At 48.8% G+C, this 19,135-nt stretch overlaps 1 protein-coding gene across 5 annotated transcripts in view; it reads right to left on the bottom strand.

Moving 5' to 3' along the window:
- The window catches only part of Agap1 (ArfGAP with GTPase domain, ankyrin repeat and PH domain 1), a 437,938-nt gene that overhangs the window by 97,470 nt on the left and 321,333 nt on the right, over nt 1-19,135 (bottom strand). For 3 of the 5 annotated variants that reach the window (XM_059278338.1, XM_059278335.1, XM_059278336.1), the window contains exon 12: nt 13,329-13,487. The exons of the other annotated variants lie outside the window; for them this stretch is intronic. In XM_059278338.1, the coding sequence (XP_059134321.1) occupies nt 13,329-13,487 (159 nt within the window). The remainder of the gene's footprint in view (nt 1-13,328; nt 13,488-19,135) is intronic. 5 annotated transcript variants of the gene reach the window in all.

The raw sequence follows: 19,135 nt of genomic DNA, 5'->3' as shown, positions 1-19,135 counted from the left end.
AAACGACACGTTCTTTAACGCTAACCCCTCACACTAGTGCAACCCTATCTTTTCACTGTGATGGACGGACGTGCAGACGCGGAGGCTAACTTGAAAGTATCTCTGCAGATGGCACTTGGCAAGGGGCCTGCTTTCAACATGTACAATCTCTGAATAATCTAAACAATTCTGATAAAGATACACTCAAAACATCCCGTTGACATTTTGGGGATTTGCTCTATGAAACTGAGAAAAGAGTAAGTGGAGACTTCTGCAATGAGCCCTGAACACCCCACTCTTAGAGTTTTGCTAGACTGCTAGTGACTGTTTCTTACTTCATACAGGTAGGGGCTGAGGCTGGAGCCCGAGGAGCAGCCAGGTATACCTACCCCTGCCTCTGACCCTGACGCTCCAGGAGCACGTGCACTTGAATAAAGCAGTGGGGAGATGGGGACATGCGGGTCACTGTGCACTGACAATCTGGTGTGTTAATGCCAGTGTCGTCCTCTGGTGTGCTGGTCCCCTTCACCAAACGTAACCGACGAGGAACACACAAGAAGATGAGCGCCCTCGATCTCTGAGCTGATGGATGAAGCACGATCTTCTGAAACGACTCAGTCACATCAGACCAATGTGTCCTCCTGTCTTTCCCACCCGGACATAAGAAGTGAGGACACAGAGGGGGCTGAAGAAACGGCTCGGCAGTTAAGAGCACTTCCTGCTCTTCCAGGGGACCTGAGTTTGGTTCCTAGCACCCTCATGGTACAGGTCGTAACCACCTGTAACTCCACCTCCAAGGGATCTGAAGCCCCTCTTCTGGCCTCCAAGGGCTCTTGCTCCACTTGAAGTATAGACTCACAGCTACACATGAAAAATAAAAATAAACCTAAAAAACCATCAGGAGACAGTCCCTAAAATCCACACTACTGTTTAATAACCAGGACTGTGGGGGCATGTGGCGCAGTGACAGAGAGCTCACCTGCCATGGACAACAATTTGGGCTTGATTATTTTTGTACAGGAAAGAAAGCTAAGGTTAATAGCACTTCTGGCAAGGGACAACGAGTAATTCAGCACTCACGTTAGACCACTCAAAACAACTAACGGACTTCATTTGCTCTAGTAAACCTCATCATGTTATTCTCAACACTGATTTTGAAATTTGGGCTTTGTTCTTGGAGGGGAGGGAAGGGGAGGGGAGGGAAGGGGAGGGGAGGGGAGGAGAGGAAAGAGAAGGAAAGGGAAGGAAGGAAGGAAGAAAGAAAGATCCATCAAAGTGTTCCAAGAACCAGGGTCAGATTTCTTGGGGTTTAAAACGTTTTCTTCATCATGGCTAAAATTTTGTCAATACACCTCAGTCAGACCTGATGGCTGATCTTTGGGAAAATTGCTTTAAAAATCCAACAAAAAGATAAGATTGTGTTCCAAAACATAATAACTGACATTTCCTCCTTTTTCCTTAAGCAAAAGGCCCAGCCCGCTGTGGCTGGCAGCAGGGTCAGGAGTGGGCGCAGCAGAGGTGGGTACGGGCTCGCTCTCCATCAAAGCATACCTCATTCCCATTCCTCTCCTCCACGGCTGCCTTTGATCCCCCAGGGTGAGGCTGAAAGCAGAGACTACCTGAAGCCTCCCCAGCCTAGGAGGAACCCCTCTCCACCTGCCTGCACACACTGCACCCTGTTTCTGACTGTAGCCCTCTTCCTAGGATGCATGACCCTCCTCTGCTCCCCATACTGCACAAGGCTCATTTTCTCTCACTATTCATGCTTGCCTACACACCTGGGACGCCCTCTAGCTGATTGGCAGCTGGAGTGGTCTTGATGAGCAGGAGGAACCTCAGTTACCACCAGGTGCGAGAGCTTTCCCCAGGTTAGTAATTTGGGCCAGGTACCAGGGGTTTCTCACTCCAGATTCATCCAGGTGCACCAGGACTACAAACCAGACCAGATACAGCTGTCCACCATATCATCTGAGTTCTCAAACTCCAGCACAGACCTTCATCACAATGGTTAATATTGTTCAGTTGACACAACTGTGCATCACTCAGCAGACACCTCTGGACACATCTTTAATACTGGTTCTAGATCAGGCAGAGGTGGAAAGAGACACCCTAAACGTGGACAGCATCATTCCATGAGTTGAGGCTCTTGGACTGAGTTAGAAGTGACCAAGCAGCATTCATCTCTGCTTCCTCATTGCAGATGTCATGTGACCAGCTGCCCCCCACTCCTACCACCATGCCTTCCCCCAAATGATGGCCCATACCCCCAAACCATGAGCCAGAATACACCCTTTCTTCCTTACGTCGCTTCTGTCTGGATTTGATCACAGCAGTGCGACAAGTAACTGATGTATTCACACAGCCAGGCAGGCTCCTCCTAGCCAAAGACCTCACTTTCCCAGGGAACAGCCTCAAGGCTATTTTTAGTGTCTCCCCAGTTGGATCATAGCGACAGGACAGGGGGCAATAGGTGTACATCCTTCCATCTAATTCCTCACCTTCTGTGGCAGCGGGAACTGAACCCACGGCCTCACCCACATGAGGCAAGTGCTCTCACCGACCGAGCTACGGCCTCAGCCCTTCAAGTGGGTTTTCTAGCTCCAGCACACCTTCTTCTGGGCAAACACCTCATTATCTTTTGTTTTTCCCAGCAGAACTTTCCACTGTTCAGAAACAGAGACCCTGAACCTGGGTGCTGTGGTTGTCAAGGAACTCAATGGGCAATCCACACACTAGGGGCAGGCAGTGGGCAGCTCTGGCTGGTTCTTCTAGAGGGATTTAGGCCACTGGAATAGCTTGTTACAGTTGGTTCTTACTTTATGAGTAGCAGAGGAGATGAAAAAACATAACCAAATTGCTGATAGTGCAGAGAGTGCATGGCTCCCAGGCTTTATATGGAAAGTGGGCACCTAGGTGTAACCCACTGGGCATGCTCAACCTCGGATGCATGGGGGATTCCTGCTGCATCTGCTCACCTGTCAAGAAGAAGATCCGTGAGACAAGGGGGCACAGCTGGAGACGAGGCACGGCTGAACGTTTCACGGTATGCCCAACTGTCAGTGCCTGTGACCACCTGCTTTGCTGTGCTATGACTACACTGCTTATAGATTATTCTTTAATACACGTTTCCTGGGGAAAATATCAATGACACCATCTATGCATGTGTGAGCTTGCTTATAACTGAAGACACATCTGAGCACTTGCAGAAACAAACCTCTGGACTCCAGCCAGCTAACACGCTGGAGAAGGTCCTGGGGCTGCAGTCCTAGCTTGGGAAGTCAGGGTGAAGCTGGGGGTGTGGCAGGGGAGGAGTGATACTTACTTCACCTACTGCCATTAATACAAAGCTTGCCATCAAACGAAGGGCCAACAGCTGGCTTAAGTTGTCTACTTTTGAGAACTTATTGATGCTTATAAAGGAATTCTGTTCCAGCTCTAGGAAAAACTCCAGTGCCATGCTTACCTCGGCTATGTGCAGAATCCAGAAAGGACTGAGAAACAGTAAACAAACAAACAAACAAACAACAACAACAACAAAAACATAGCATGCCCACCTAGAAAAGCTAACCCAGAGCTCTGTTACCACGAGATGAATGCTTTGGACAGGTGTTCACACACGGGTGCCGAATTCTTGGAACTATAAGCAGCTGTGAGAATCATGGGAGTATGCTTTTATTAAGCCCTCCCCCACGCTGTCTTTGAAATGGCACTAAGATCATTTTTCTGCAAGTAAGTGCGTGCGTTAAGAGATTGAAATAGACACAGACACACTTCCCTGCAACTGCAGTAAGATTTTAAAGACCCCACTGTAGAGAAATAATGTATCAATTAAAATAACATTTATAACTAAATATGTTTAAATGCTTCTTCATAAAAAGGCTAAAACTTAACTCATTTTAAATAACCATCTGCTTCTGCGATATAAAATTTTTAGTATCATTGTGTAATTAATATTAATAACACTTTCTGTTAATAATCTTATCTGTCAGATAATCAGGCAGAGATTTAACATAAGATACATCCATTGACAGAAGTTTAAGGATGCAAAGCTACAGACTATAAACATGAATGGAGACATGGACCTGAGGCTGGCCCCAAGCAGACACAGCCGTCCTCGGCCTCTGGGAGTCCATGTCCTCCCAGCCATCTTAGGCTTCTAACTGCTCTTTCTCATGGCTCATTTCTATTCATTCTTCTTCATGCCTTGTTTTTAGATGCCCTTTAGGCTCGACACATTTACAACTCTAACACAGGAAGTAAGGAGAGGCTGAAAACTCTGATTTTATCGAGGGCTGTAAGGGTAGCTCAATCGGTAAAACGTTTGCCATGAAAGTCTGAAGACCCGAGTTCAATTCTCTGAACCCGTGTTTAAAAAAAAAAAAAAAAAAAAAATCTAAGTGTGGTGGTGTGCACTTGAAATTCCAGAATTTGGGGCTGCAGAGATGGCTCAGGAGTTAAAAGCACTAGCCAGTCTTCCAGAGGACACAGGTTCAATTCCCAGCAGCCACACGACAGATCACAACTGTCTTTAATTCCAATCCCAAGGGATCCAACAACCTCCTCTGGCCTCTGTGGGTACTAGGCACACACATGGTGTATACTCAAGGCAAAACACGCATAAACAAACAAACAAACAAACAAAGTTCTAGCACTGGGGAATATATCTGAGTGAGATATCCCCCATATGTCTTAGGAATTCAAGTATCAGGTCCTCACTTGTTGGCTCTGTTTATGGAGACTTCGGAGGTATGGAGTTGCTGGAGGAAGCATGTCACTACGGGTGGGCTTTGAGATTTCCAAAAGCCACAGACAGGCCACTCTAGTCAACACTCTCTGCTTCCTGTCTGCATTTCAGAGATGTGAGCTCTCGGCTGTTGTTCCTGCCACCTGCTACCTCTGCCCTGCCATCACGGACTGTTACCACCCTGGAACGGTAAGCCAGATAAGCCCTTTCTTCTATAAGATGCCATGGTTGGGGTGTTGTATCTCAGCAACAGAAGAGTAACTAAGACGGGAAGGTACAGACAGGTTGGCTGGCCAGCCTAACCAAACTGGGACATGCCAAGCAAAAGTCAGAGATCCCCATCTCAAAATACAATGTGGACAGTGTCCCAAGGAACAACAAATGAGGCTGACACCCCCACCCCCCGGCCTACGCACACACGCGCGCACACACACACACACACACACACACACACACACACACGCACGCACGCACCTGTGGGACCTAACTTTAGGCCAACAGCTGATGACTGCAGGGGATGGTAGGATTAGTTTTTCACATTGCTGGATTCCCAGATTGAGTTTCTGACCAAACCACAGAAATTCCAAGTGTGTATTTTCCAGGCCTAAGAGTTGCATCCAACTACGGGACAAAGTCTTGTCAGGTATACATGGACGATCATCCAGTCTTCTCTGAAGTTGAAGAAATAACACACGCACTCAACACGTCATTTATGCTTTCCCACTAAACTATAACGGAGGCTCATGTCGTCAACCTTAAACCAATCACACAAAGCCCAAAAATTCGTAAGTGAAAATACAAGGGCCCAAAACAACAACAAGAAGCCCAGCTAAATAACTGAATAAAGTTTTGGAGTTAAGCTTTAAGAACTGAAGTAACTAAAACACAGTTCTGTGTTAGAGTAGTGAAACGGCCCTGTGCTGGCAAACTGTGTCAACTCCACACAAGCTAGAGTCGTTTGAGAAGAGGGAGCTGTAACTGAGGAAATGCCTCCATAAGATCAGGCTGTAGGCAGGCCTGTAGAGCATTTTCTTAGTGGTTGATACGGACGGGCCCAGCCCATTGTGGGTGGTGCCATCCCTGGGCTGGTGGTCCTGGGTTCTATAAGAAAGCAGGCTGAGCAAGACAAGAGGAGCAAGCCAGTAAGCAGCATCCCTCCATAGCCTCTGCATCAGTTCCTGCCTCCAGGTTCTTACCTGTTCTGAGTTCCTGTCCTGACTTCCTTTGGTGATGAACAGCGATGAAGAAGTGTAAGCCAAATAATCCCTTTCAGCCCCAAGGTGCTTTGGTTGCTTTGTAACATAGCTCCTAAAATGGGGACTGAGGAACACCACAAGCTGTGTGACGTTGGCACTGGACCTACAGTCCCAGGAAGATGATGGGAAATGAGACAAACTGCCCTGCTGTTCTTGCCTTGGGCTCTCACTCCTCATATAATAACTCACGTGGATTCTGACCTACTTACAAATCCCAACACCGTCTCCCTGGGCCATATGGGCATATTACTGCCATGTCAGGACACTGTTTTGGAGCCTTTCTGTGTCTCACCTCCACCTGTTGCCCTGATATCCACCCACTGAGCTCCAAGGGTGCCTTGTGCCATGTCTCAGTCACCATATCCTCCCCCACCCTCCGCCCCATGTATATACCACATGCTCTCAGCCTAAAGAGGTCTTAACAGCACTGAGATCCATGTGCTATATATCTCTCTTCTTGAGGACCACTACCAGTGTGTGCCAGGGCCCCACTGTGTGTGGTGAAATGCTTACTGCTGTACTCTTCCCCTGGTATCTGGTAGGGAAGGGTGCCAGGATCCTCTGGAACATCAAAACAGTGGATGCTCAAGTTCTTCATATGGAAAGAACTTCTATACATTCTCCCATCTATCTGAAGCCCTCTCCAGACCATTCAATACCCCATACAGCACGGACACCGAGTACATGGGTGCTATGTTTCGGGAACAATGGCATGTCTGCACCCGCTCAGTACAGATACACGGTTTCCCCTAAATACGTATGACCGGTATAGGATTCAAGCATAGGCACCAGGTTGGAGGGCAGTGTGGATCTGCTGAATGAATGAATGAATTAAAGGTGTGTTTGTGGCCAGTAAAAGCATGCTCAGTCACCAGCGCATGCAAGCGGGCAGGACGGCCCGATCATGAAGCCGTCTCCACTTTCCTCTCACTTTCTCTCCACTTGACAAATACATTTCAATTTGTCTCCTCATCGATTACCTGTCGCTCTCCACCCTGGAGACGCTGGAATTGTGTGGCTGCTATTCCACTCCCAGGCCCAGGGTGGTGGGTGGCACGGCAAACAGCCAACGAGCACTCGTGGGACAAACGGCATTAGCTGCCAGTTAGGTGGAGGTAGTGCAATCCACGTCATCTCTTAGAGCTCCACTGAACTTGCCTCTGACTTTCCTCATGACTCACTGTCTCGGTCTCTTTTCCTGTCGCTGTGGTAACATATTCTGACAGAGCAACTCAGGGGAGAAAGGTTTATTTGGGCAAGCTCCGCCGCAGTCCATCGATGAAAGGAAGTCACAGCTGCGAGATGGAGACGGACGGTCACACTGCAGCCTTCGTCAGGGGACCGCTGATGCTCAGCGGGCATGCTCCCCACCGAGGCTGCGAGTGGCTACACGTCTGAAGCCACCGGGGGACACTGCGATGCTCTGGGTCTGTCTCAACCCACATGAATCACCTCTCCAATTGTTGTCCCAGAAACTGCTATTTATATATTAGAGATAGGGCCTCCCTCTGGTGGTTCAGAATGGCCTGGAAATCACTATGTGGCCCATGCTGGCCTTAAACTCTCGGCCATCTTCCTGTCTCTGTCTTCCAAATGCTCCATTACAGGCAGGACCCAGAGACTTAGGGGGTTTTTAACAGTACCCAAGAGGGCAGTGTGCAGGGAGGCTGAGAGCCATTGTGTAGAACAGGAAGGTTGGAGCTCTTGAGGCAGGGGTAAGGATTAAGTTGCAGCCACCATATAACCCCCAGCTCTCAACATGCTCTCAACAACAGAAGAAACTTTCTGAGACTGTCTGCCTCCCGTCATCTGCTTTCCGGTCTCAATACATCCCAATTTGCCAAAATCTTCCTGGAAATGTAACTCCACAGGGGAGCCCGTGGGCCTGGGATCATCCTGCAGACAAGCCACGCTTAACTCCTGCTCCTGACTCGGGGCTCGGTGCCCCCTTCCCCGCTGTTTGTACAAGAGGCTTGTGGAAACGGAATTCAGGCCGTTAGCTCTAACTTCTGACGCATTTTCAGTTCCAGCCTGGAGACTGAGGACTGGGTAACAGCCAAGGCCCATCTCCTCTGCTCCTTACAACAATACCAACAGCCACAGACTGCCCAGGCAAGCCCTCTCCTGGCTGCAGGGTCATCCCAGCCCGATAAAGTGGTTTCCCCATCTCATACAGCATTCTTGGTGCAGACGAGCCCTACTGGCTAAGGGAACAGCGGAGGGATGATGAACTCAGCATCTTTGAATCCAGCCTGATGTGTTCCCCAGTGGTTAGGCTACATGCCCTCTACATTCATGTCTGCCTCTTGAAAGAGGCCTACACGGGCTTTCCTCTGCATCTGCTCCTGCCTCCAAGTTCCTGCCCTGTCTGAGTTTCTGCTGTGGCTTCCCTCAATGAACTGTGACTTAGGATGTGGAAGCCAAACAAACCTTCTCCTCCCCAAGTTGCTTTTGGTCACGGTGTTTCATCATAGTGATAGGAACGCTAACTAAGACAGGCCTTGTCAAGCAGGAACTACTTAGTAAATGTCAGGCTGTGTCCACTGGTGGCAGCATGTGGATCGCCATTGAGCTATGGATGCCACCATTTCTGCTGGCGCAGTTGTGGGAGAAACCACATAGAACTGACTGCCCACAAGGCCCTGCAGTGACTCTCTCACAGGAGAGAGTTGGCTTCCATTTCCTCGGAAGAATTCTTACTAATGCCTGTGGAAGTGTAGTAGCAGGAGCTGGAAGGAAACACAGACCTAAAGACCATACACTGTCTCAGGCCAGGCCACTCCTGCTATATGGTTCAGCTAACCCCTGCTCATGAAGCTCTTCTGTGGTGGGGTACTCATCCATTAGATCCCCCCTTGAACAACTGCTACTATCAAAAATGTCTCCAAGTATTTATGATTATTCCCTAGGTGGCTAAAACCACTCCTGGTAGAGAACCGGTGATCTAGAAGATTCTGAGCATGGGGGCTATGATGACCCATGACATTGGCTATCTGTTTCCAACATTGCTAGACTTTTGTCTGGCAGTGTTAAGAGGCCTGCTGGCCTTCAGGCATGAAAGTCACTGATCCCTGTCCTGGTAACCGGGGTGGCATGTGGCTGTCCTACTTCTCCTGGGTCAGCAGCTACTTCTGGAAATAGCTGGGAGCCGGCACTAAGGAGGCAGAGTATAAAGTCGGCGAGCATTCTGATCAGGAGGGAAAGAAAGCCACCTTTCCCCCTGTGGCTGGCTACCCAGGAAGCTCCTGCTTCCCCTCAGACCACATGCAGAGAAGGCAGCCTGGGTCATCCTTCTAATGAGGCTGCCTAGCATGGTATATGGAGCAGACCCCTGCCCTGCAGGGGGCGGAGACAGAGTGTCAGCCTTTGAGATCTGAGCGCACAGGGGCTGAAGGTTGACTAACCAGGGGACGGTTCTCCAGTGCGAGAAGCTTTGGGAGGGACTGACGAGGGTCTGCAGGGTCCATGGGAGAAGAGCAAATACCTATATCTTCATCATATAGTTTCCTAAAAAAGTAAGCACTATAAAAAAGACAAGTAGGAGCTGGAGTGATGGCTCAGCGGTTAAGAGCACTGACTGTTCTCCCAGAGGTCCTGAGTTCAATTCCTAGCAACCACATGGTGGCTCACAACCATCTGTAAATAAGATCTGGTGCCCTCTTCTGACAGAACACTGTATACATAACAAATAAACAAATATTTTTTAAAAAAAAGACAAGTAATTTGCAGGATACTATGTCTTAATTCTACATGGGAGTCCTATTTTAGAAAACAAACAAAACCACAGAAGGAAAAGAATGTAAGAAAGACTTGTGTGAATGTGGGTACTCACTAAGGGTGTGGCCTTAGCGTGTCACGGTTCTCAGGGAATGAATGTCAGATGTGAGGCATGAAACAGGTTCTAACCCTCCCTCCAAGTAAAGTTGCCTAAGTTAATGACTTGGTCAAAGCTAAGCAGTGTCACACTACTGCCACCTTCTGGTCAGGTCCTAGAATTGCCAGTATAATACCCATAGACAAAACAAACAACAAATGCCCCCCCCTCCAACAATCAAATTAAAACAAAACAAAGACACTCAAGAAGTTATAGTCTTTATCCTCAGTGATTGCTGGAGCCCCTCTGTTCTCAAATTTGAGGTTGCTGACCTTTCTTGGATGGGGTGCAGCAGAAGCTATGAGAGATAACAACAAAGCAAAGCGCAGCCGATCACCAGAGCGACGGCGCATTAAAATAGGCATGCAAAATATTTCCACAATGGGAAAAAGACTTGAAAATTAGCAAAACAAGCACTTCCAGATCAGGACCCACTGACTAATAATCATAGATCTTAGCAGGAAGGCATATAATTGACGGGAGCCCCACCCCCAGAATCGTGCAGTCACGCACGCGGGTACCAGTACACACACAGAGACATCGGGTACAACTTCCCTGTAGAAACATAAAAGACCGAATGGTGTCTGTGCTCAACACTGCCAAAGCTGCATGAACCCGGGAGCCTGAAGGGAGACCGCGGAGTGCTGAGAAGTCATATGAAGAAATGTGTTCACCATGGCAGCCAGACACCGAGGCAGAAGATGAACTGTGGGACTGAAGCAGTCTGGGGAAGGGTGGATCTCTCAGAACAAGCTGACAGTCGGGGAGGAGGGGTAAGGAGGGGTGAGGGCGCTGCTATCACAGCGATGGCCACGGCTGAGGCCATCAGCCAGGGCTGCCACTTGCAAGGGATGGTGTGGGTATGGGCATCTGTGGTGGTGGTGGTGGTGGGGCGTGGCAGACCGGGCCAGACACTCCGGAACACCGGAAGACTAACGCACAGGGGCCTTGACATTGGCACAGGGGTGATGCATCTAAAACAAACATCTTGCCTTGAAGTGGGCGACGACAACCAAGTCTGCTACAGATGGCCCTCCAGGGCCCGCTCGCAGCAGGGGTGCGCTCGCTCCTGCCCAACACTTCCAGAGAAAATTACTCATAAGAAGAGGATTAATAAAAAATAAAAAATTACAGGCTTGCAGTAAGGGCTGAGGAAAAGCCTCAGCCAATAGTTGTTGCAGAGATAATTGTTCTGAATCTATCAATAATGCTAAGCCCCTCTTCATTGACTGCAAACACCAATTTCTTTCACCCAGGATTATAAGTTGGTGTTCCCAGGCTCACTACTGCCATTACGGTGATAAACAGTTGAGGCCACAACAGCATCTGACATGTAGATCAATTCTGGGTCCATAAAGCGTCTACACAAGAGGTTCCAGGACAGGAATTTACAGCCACCAGTTTTTATTCTCTCTTGCTGCAAAAATTACTTCTGTCAAACACTTAGGAGAGTGAGGAAAAATGTAAAAAAATTAATTTTTCATGTACTACTGGAACAGCCTTTTCCAGTGCGGAAGTACAAGACGAATATACTCGGCGTTTAAAAAATTACACGGCGCGGCATGTGGTACTTAGCGGAAGAGGGATCCAATCCCCGGTGCTGCTCCAGCCAGCAGACAGCAATTTGAAACCCCGAACAGAGCTGTCTGGATTTCCTCTGAGGGCAGATGCCGGGCTCACGTTAGCAATGCCAAATTATATTAGACGTTTAATTTTAAACCTCAGGTATTTAAATGTAAAGCCCTCCAACAGTAATAGCTATAAAGCAGTGGGGCATTCCATCTCACAGAATGGGTTCCTCTTGCCTTCTCCTCTTAATTCCGCCAGCGCCTCCTTCCTCCAGTTCTACCCACTACAAAGTCATCTATCTAATTAGGAGTTGCTCGCAGCTGCTTAGAGGCAGAAGCCCCAGGGGTACCCGTGTGTCAAAGGGGAAAGATTGAAAAGTTCTCTGAAGCTGAAATCTTAATTCAGGGTGGACGAGAGGGCAGAGAAAACAGACTTCTAGTGCCGGGCCGGAAGACATAAGCCCTTCACTATGCTGGTGGAGGTCAGGTCTAACGCTTCTGGGCCCTGGCTGCACCACTGCCATGGGGCAAGCTGCTGATAACCTTGACATACAGACCAGAGACCAGTGGTGTGCGTGGGGGTGAGGTTAGGTGGTGAAGAAAGTGAGTATAAAAAGAAGGGTCTGGTATCAACTAAATAAACAGAAGACATGATGGACAGACCTCATGCTTGTCTCCTTGGTTACTGCCATGAAGCACTGAAAGGGAGTGTTTGGCGATGGGAGGTCTTACTATGCACACACACACACACACACACACACACACACACACACACACACATTTTACGTAAGTGTCCCAGAGGATCCTGTGCTCCTGTGTTCCTTTAAAATGGTGGCGTTTGGGGCTGGCCCCTGATGGATCTGTGCACTAAAGGTGGCATGGTACTAACCAGAGGGAGGTGGTACATGGTACTCTAGTGTTTGGGAACAGCCTGGGCTCCTGCCCTTCTGCCAACTCCTGGGAAGTGTCTGTCAGATACCCCTTGGTTCAGATCTCCTTTCCTGACCTCACTCCTCTCTTGCTTTTGGGCAGTCTGGCCTGGAAGCATCTGCCTGGCCCCGTCTGCTGGAGCACTGTGGAACAACCAGAAGTAAGATGGTGTTTACCCAAAGGCAGCGTCCTGCTGCAGCAGCTGGTGGGTCCACAGGGAAGACCTGACGTGGAATCTTTTAATTAGAACAAATTATGCTAAAATGACTCTCAGACCCGGTCTGATAGATTACATACAACAGTGGGAATTCCCTTAAATACCGGTGAACAGGCCACAGACAGAGTGCCACAGGCAAAGCGAGCTGCACCAGTCAGCTCTCGGGCACACTGCATAATTCATGTTGTCACACATACGTCAAAAGGCGGTTTCCAGGGTGCCACATCTGTCCCCCAAGAAGCAGGCCACACTTGTCAAAAACTGTGGGAATCCAGGAGAGATGATGGCAGAGGGGATTCCCCAGAACTCAGAAGCTACCCCAGGAACCCTGAAGACTAAGAGGCAGAATGAACTGACTGAGCCGTACAAACGATGTGCAGGTGGCGAGACGCTGGCATTCACACAGGGCAGGAGACTGGCATGGAACACCCGACATCCCTTTTCCACTTCACTATATCCCTGTCACATAACCACAGGTGAGAGACACTTGCCCCATCCGCAGCCTCAACGTCCAAATCTGACCAGTGAAGAAGAGTCAAGGTCTACACCCTGACCAGAGAACGGATGGATGATGGGATGTGCACGAGACAGGAGAGCTAGGACAGAGTGCTCACAGATGACTGGTGAGACATGTGTGCCACTGTCACCGCAGCCCCAGGGCACCATGCTCCCCGGGGAGCATGGACGCCCCGGGCGTTAAGGCCAGCCCCGGGCTTTCACAGAGGACCTGGAGATGGCCGCGGTCTGCGCCCCCTCTTACCGCTGCTGATGGCGGAGTTTGCAATGACTGTAGCGTCACTCCACTGGTCGGCACTGGAGACTGAGTAGGAGCGCTGGTGCATGCTGTCGGGTCGGCTGTTGAAGGAGACCAGGCTGATGCCGCTTGTCATCTGAGACCCAGACGCACTAGTGACACTCCCTAGGAATAAACAAGTCAGATGAACACCACGACGACGGACTGCAGACCACAGAAGCCAGCGGGACCTCGTCTGCGGGGCTTCACGCTGGCACGCGTACCTGACCTGCGCACTCTGCTGTCATCCTGCCTACGCGGCACATCGAAGGACGCATCGCGTAGCACAAGATCATGGAGGAAAAGGGTGCTGGGAGCCCCAATGGTGCCCCACTGAGCAATGGTAAAGGAAGACAACTGCCCACAAAACTATTACAGACGGGGGCCCCGACCACCACCTCTAAGACAAGAGAACCAGCCAGTCCAGGGAAAGAGCCACCACAGGACAAAAAGAATACCATCCACACAGGCTCACCCACTGGGAATCAACTGTCTGGTACCAGGGGACCTTGTTCATGGGGCAGCTATCCTGTATGATCAACACATACCCTGACTCCTGACCTCGTAAAGATTCTGCAGAATAAAAAAGTCACCCCAGTGGCTTCAGAGCTCATATGGACAGTGAAGAAAATCTGTTGTAGGCTTAATGACCTGATTAAGTTGCTCAACATCAAAATACGTTATTGGTCACACCAATTTTAGACTCAAAAATATACTTAGGTGCTTTTTTTCTAAGGCTCAACCAACCATGCCCACAGCTTATGAATGGGTCTGTTAGAGAGATATGTGGATCTTCAGAGATACTGGTTTTTTTTTTTTTTTAAAGTCAGGGTCTCTCTACATAGCCCTGGCTGTCCAGGAATTTACTACGTAGACCAGCTGGCCTCAAACTCACAGAGAAGGTGTGCCCAGCTACTGGTGTCATAATTTTTAATTTTCCTAATAGTTTTGGTTCAGAACCCAGTAAGTTCTAAACTGTTTCAGTGGAAAGTTTTCATGAGGTGGGGTGGGTGATTAAGTGAGTGGCCCATTAGTAGTTCCCAAGTCTGGCCAACTTTCAGATTTTTCTCCTTGAAAATGAGGTGCTTAAAAAAAAAATCAGAGTTCTGATTTTGGTGGATAAGGGATAGGGCTGGAAGAATATGCATTCTTATGTACTCACACAAAAATGCACACACACACACACACACACACGTTAGAGCTCTTTGCTAAGAGGCAGTATGGAACAGACACTACGATATGCTAAGTGAAGCCTGCACTGATTATTTTTCTCATTGCCATGACAAAACACCCGAAGAAGGCCACTTACGGGGGTGAAGGGAGGGGCTCCTCCTGGGTCTTCCAGGTCCTCTAAGCCTATCCAGTCTACAGAGACTCCTGCCACTTAGCGACATGTCAGGACGATTCTGCCTACATGCATTTTTAAGCCAGCTTTAGGCCCACAAGGCCCAAACACCCAAGAAACTCAAAATGAACGTGTCCATCTTTGGTCCATGATGATAATGCTCATCATCACAGCCAATGCTTCCTTTGTCCATTCTCTAGCAAGGACGTCGTGATGGTCAGCTTTAATCACCAGTCTGACAAGCTTTAGAATCACCTGGGAAGGTAGCTTCAGTAAGCGTGGCCTGTGGTTCATTTTAACGGACGTGAGAAGGCCATCCTGAAGTGGGGGCTCCATTCCCTGGCTTTGGGCCCTGTACTATAACAAGAGTACATGCAGTGTGCTGAACAGTCAGGATGGCACACTCCCTCTCTCTGCTCCTGACTGTGGATACAATGTGACCAGATGCTTCAAATTCTTGTCCTGACTTCCCGCAATGAAGGACTACAACCTGGAGTTGGGAGCTGAAATAACCCTTTCTCCTTGAAGTTGCCGTTCATTTGTCAGGGCATTTTATCACAGTGACAGAAAGGAAACTAACAGGTGTCCAAACTTTTGACACTATCATCTACAAAGTTCGCACTTGAGATTGGGGTAATCAAGTTACAGTGAATAAATACAACCGCCCAAAAGCTTAAGTGATTGTGTGTTTGGCTACATTCACAACTTTCTTCAGCCCCATGTAACCTGGTTGCTGGACACCCTTGCTGGAGGGTGGGTCTACATGTCACAGACCTATAACCTTCTACTGTGGTTTTCCTGAAAGGCCAAGGAAAGGATTCCCAGGTCTTTGTCACTGTCTACAGAAACAGGCCTTGGAGGGACACTTCGACTGCCCAGGCGGCCAGTCCTTCTGGACCCACAGGAGCACAAAACATTCAGATGGAGATGTCAGAAGGACCAGCTCGGGGTCGCCCGGGCTCTGTCTGGAAAAGGAAGGCAGGTTTTCTTAAAGTGTACGTGCCACAGAAAGCACACGCCAAGGCTGCTTATGCACTCCTGGCTGCTCCTCTCCACTGCAAGCCTCCTGCTGTTTGCCAAACGACATTTAAGCACCATCTAGATGCATTAAGATACTGGCGAGGCAGCCCCGGGGTCTGGCACAGAGCTCCTGAACAGGACGGAGTCCCCGGGGAACCAAATGGAACCTTAGGTGGCCAAAGACCTCCTAGCCACCCTGGCTGCTCTGAGAAAGCAGGTACCCAGAAGCCCTCATTTCCCCAGACCCCCCAGATCCCAATGGCGAGACTACACTGGAGCACCATTTAAGGTGTATGTGACCACAGTTTCGAAGGTGGAACTCTTGAGCTGGTGCCTAGACCTGTGGCCTGGAGGAGTGCCCAGGAAGTGCTCACAGGTAACATTGTGCTTAGGTACAATGATTTTATACCCTAAGTAGAATAAAATTTGGGAGACTCCGTCTCAAAACGACAACCACCACCAAACAGTCCACGCTTTGGGCTAGCAATCGGTTCAGCAGATAAAGACACTGCTCTCTGAGGGCTTGAGTTTGATTCCCGAGACACACGTCGAGGAAGGAGAGAACTGACCCTCTCAAGTTGTCCTTTGATCATCAAATGCCCCAAGAAATGAAGAATTAAAATTGACGGCTTCTGGAATTACTTGGCCATGCCGGTGTCTGCCAGGTGTGGCCCCGGCTTCGCTCCTGGCACAATGAGCTGAGACAGTATGGGCTGACTTACCCAAACCACGGCCTTGCCATCTACTCAACACCCTGCCCACAAGTTCCTACTCTCTCACGACCAAAGTTACAGAGTTTTCCGAACACAGGGGGAATATGCTAGAAAGCTAACAATTCTGGTTCTCCTCCATGGGAGTAAAACTCTGTATTTGTATGTACTAACTGATTCCATTTCCACACGAGTTAAGACTTGTACCGATTGTGACACAATAAGCCAAAAGTTTTCTTTGTCAGGCGTGGTGACACACACCTACAGTCCCAGCACTCAGGAGCCAAAAGCAACAGGACGGCTGCAGGTCTGATTCCAGCCTGGCCTCCATAGTGAGCTCCTAGCTATCTAATGAGATCTCATCTCAAAACAATGACAACACATAAAAAAAAAAAAAAAAAAAGATACCCTCAGGGCTGACACAGGAATGCATTTGTCAAACTGAAAATAAGAAAAATATGAACATTATGAAATGATGTTTCTACACCTAATATACAGTTCAGAAGTCCACAAGCAAGTATTGTTTTTAAACATAAATATATAAGGAGAAATGTGAAACTTGGGGGCAAACCACTGTCCGGGGCTGCACATAACACATGGATGTGGTGAGCTGGCCCATTAGGGCCAGGATACACATTTCTGGCCAGTAGTCACACTTTGAAGCATTTCTATGCCTTCAGAAAGTCTGCCAGGCAAAGGAACGAAGCCTACAATGTTTACAGAGTACTTTTTTTTAGTACCTATACCCATTTCTAATTGTACCCAGGGCACAATTACTATTCTATTTTTTTTTCCTGTTGCTATAATAAAAGCACACCAACCAAAAAACAGAAAAAGCAGCTTAGGGGAGGAAATTCTTCAGTTAGTTGATAATTCCTGGTCACAGTCCATCACTGAGAGAAGTCAGGGCAAGAACTTGAAGCAGAAAGTATGGAGGAACACTGTTTACTGGCTCACAGACTGATGCATGTTTAATTAGTGTTCTTATACAGCCTAGGGGATGGTGCTGCTCACAGTGGGCTGGGCACTCTTATTTCAAACAATAATCAGGACATCCACCACAGACAGGCATAACCACAGGCCAATATGATCTGGGCAATCCGTCAGCTGAGACTCTCTTCTCAGGTGGTTCTAGGCTCTGTCACCATGACAGTTAAAGCTGACTAAGGCAGTATCTAGCGCTTCTTTTTTCTTTTTTAAATATACCCATGAACACGTAACATGTAGTTCCATTTCTGTTCCCAAGTAACCATCACTAATTGACCAAATATTACTGTGCCCATGCCCAGTGTTCACAGGGGAGTACCTGGCAGGACCTGCCTAGGACACCGCATAAAGAGCTCATACTTCTGTAAACACCTACACACACAATGAGCGGCTACACTCAAGATACTTTCATTCTCCAAGCACTCAAGGGATAGGGCTCTCATTGGATGGCAATTCACTTCATGCTGGCGAGTTATTAATTAGGCCAAGAAGCGGGAGTCCTTATCTGGGAAGGATGCTGATGACTTTGACTGTCTGAGAGCTAAGGACCTTGACCTCAAGACCACTTAAGACAGAAGTGTGTATAAGCACCGTCTCAAATACCGTCAAAGCCATGCTGAAGTATGCCAGTGATGCAGGGGCTGGCTTTTCTGCCTACCATTATGTTGAAGGGCTGGGGACCCTGTAACTACATGGTGCTGATGCTGTTACACAGTTAGTGAAACCTGTACCTACACCAGCTATGACTAGAGTATGTTCTAAGCTCTTGCTATCCAGTGTTAGAACAGCCAAGTGCATGATGGTCAATAGGACCGACTACAAACTAAGTATGCCAGGAGACGCGCAAGACACAATCACACCCCAAGCTGGAGCTGCTGGCTCCAAGATGAACATGTTCATGGCCTGCAGGGAGCCATGCCAACCCAGAGGCCCAGGAATGCCCAGCAGAAAAGTCTGGAGTGGGTCTCTATTGAGTAGGCAACCTCTTAAAAGATCACATGCATGCTGTGCTAGATAGCATTTTGTTGGTAGGCCTGGGATGTGGAGGAGTTGGCAGCCCCAGAGCTGGTACCTACTGAGAGCCATATTAGGTTCCTCTTGGATGGTTCTGGGAAAGAGGAGGGGCCTGTGATCGGTTCTGATGCACCAAGCTCAAGCCAGTCACAGACAAGGGCCTGAAAAAGAAGCTGCTTCTCTCTGGGGCCAAGTGGCCACTGGTCTCCTCGGGCTGAGTCCGCTGGATTAAGGACACGGGTCTCTTTTCCTCTTGCACCCTGACACTCCTGTGGCCTTACCTCTCTTCTGGGCCCCACTTAGTGATGGTGGGCAAGCAGCTCTCTCCGGTCCTTGGTCTTCCTCACATCTCGTGGGTGTAGCCACCAGCACCTTCTTATTTTGTGTCATTTTTCCCCAAGGGTATCTAGAGAGCACACTGGTGACAGGGACAGTGTATCCCCAGAGAAGGGCAGAATTCCCACACCTGTGAAAACACTGTCACTTTATATGGCAAATGCAGGGATGACTGGTTTGCACCCCACCATAAAAGACTGGGGAATCCTGAGTTCGGGGTTCTGTACTGTAACCCTATGCTATGTGCGAACTGGACCTGGGCTGGTGACAGTGCTGAGCTGTCATTTGTTCTGGCTCCTAAGTCTTCTCAGCCACGTAACCGGCCGGAGCACAAGGAGGGTGAGCTTGACTCCTGTATCATT

This window comes from Peromyscus eremicus, chromosome 13 (genome assembly GCF_949786415.1).
Source record: "Peromyscus eremicus chromosome 13, PerEre_H2_v1, whole genome shotgun sequence".
NCBI lineage: Eukaryota > Metazoa > Chordata > Mammalia > Rodentia > Cricetidae > Peromyscus > Peromyscus eremicus.
Note: the sequence above shows the minus strand (reverse complement) of the source record. Positions and strands in the feature narration are given on the sequence as shown.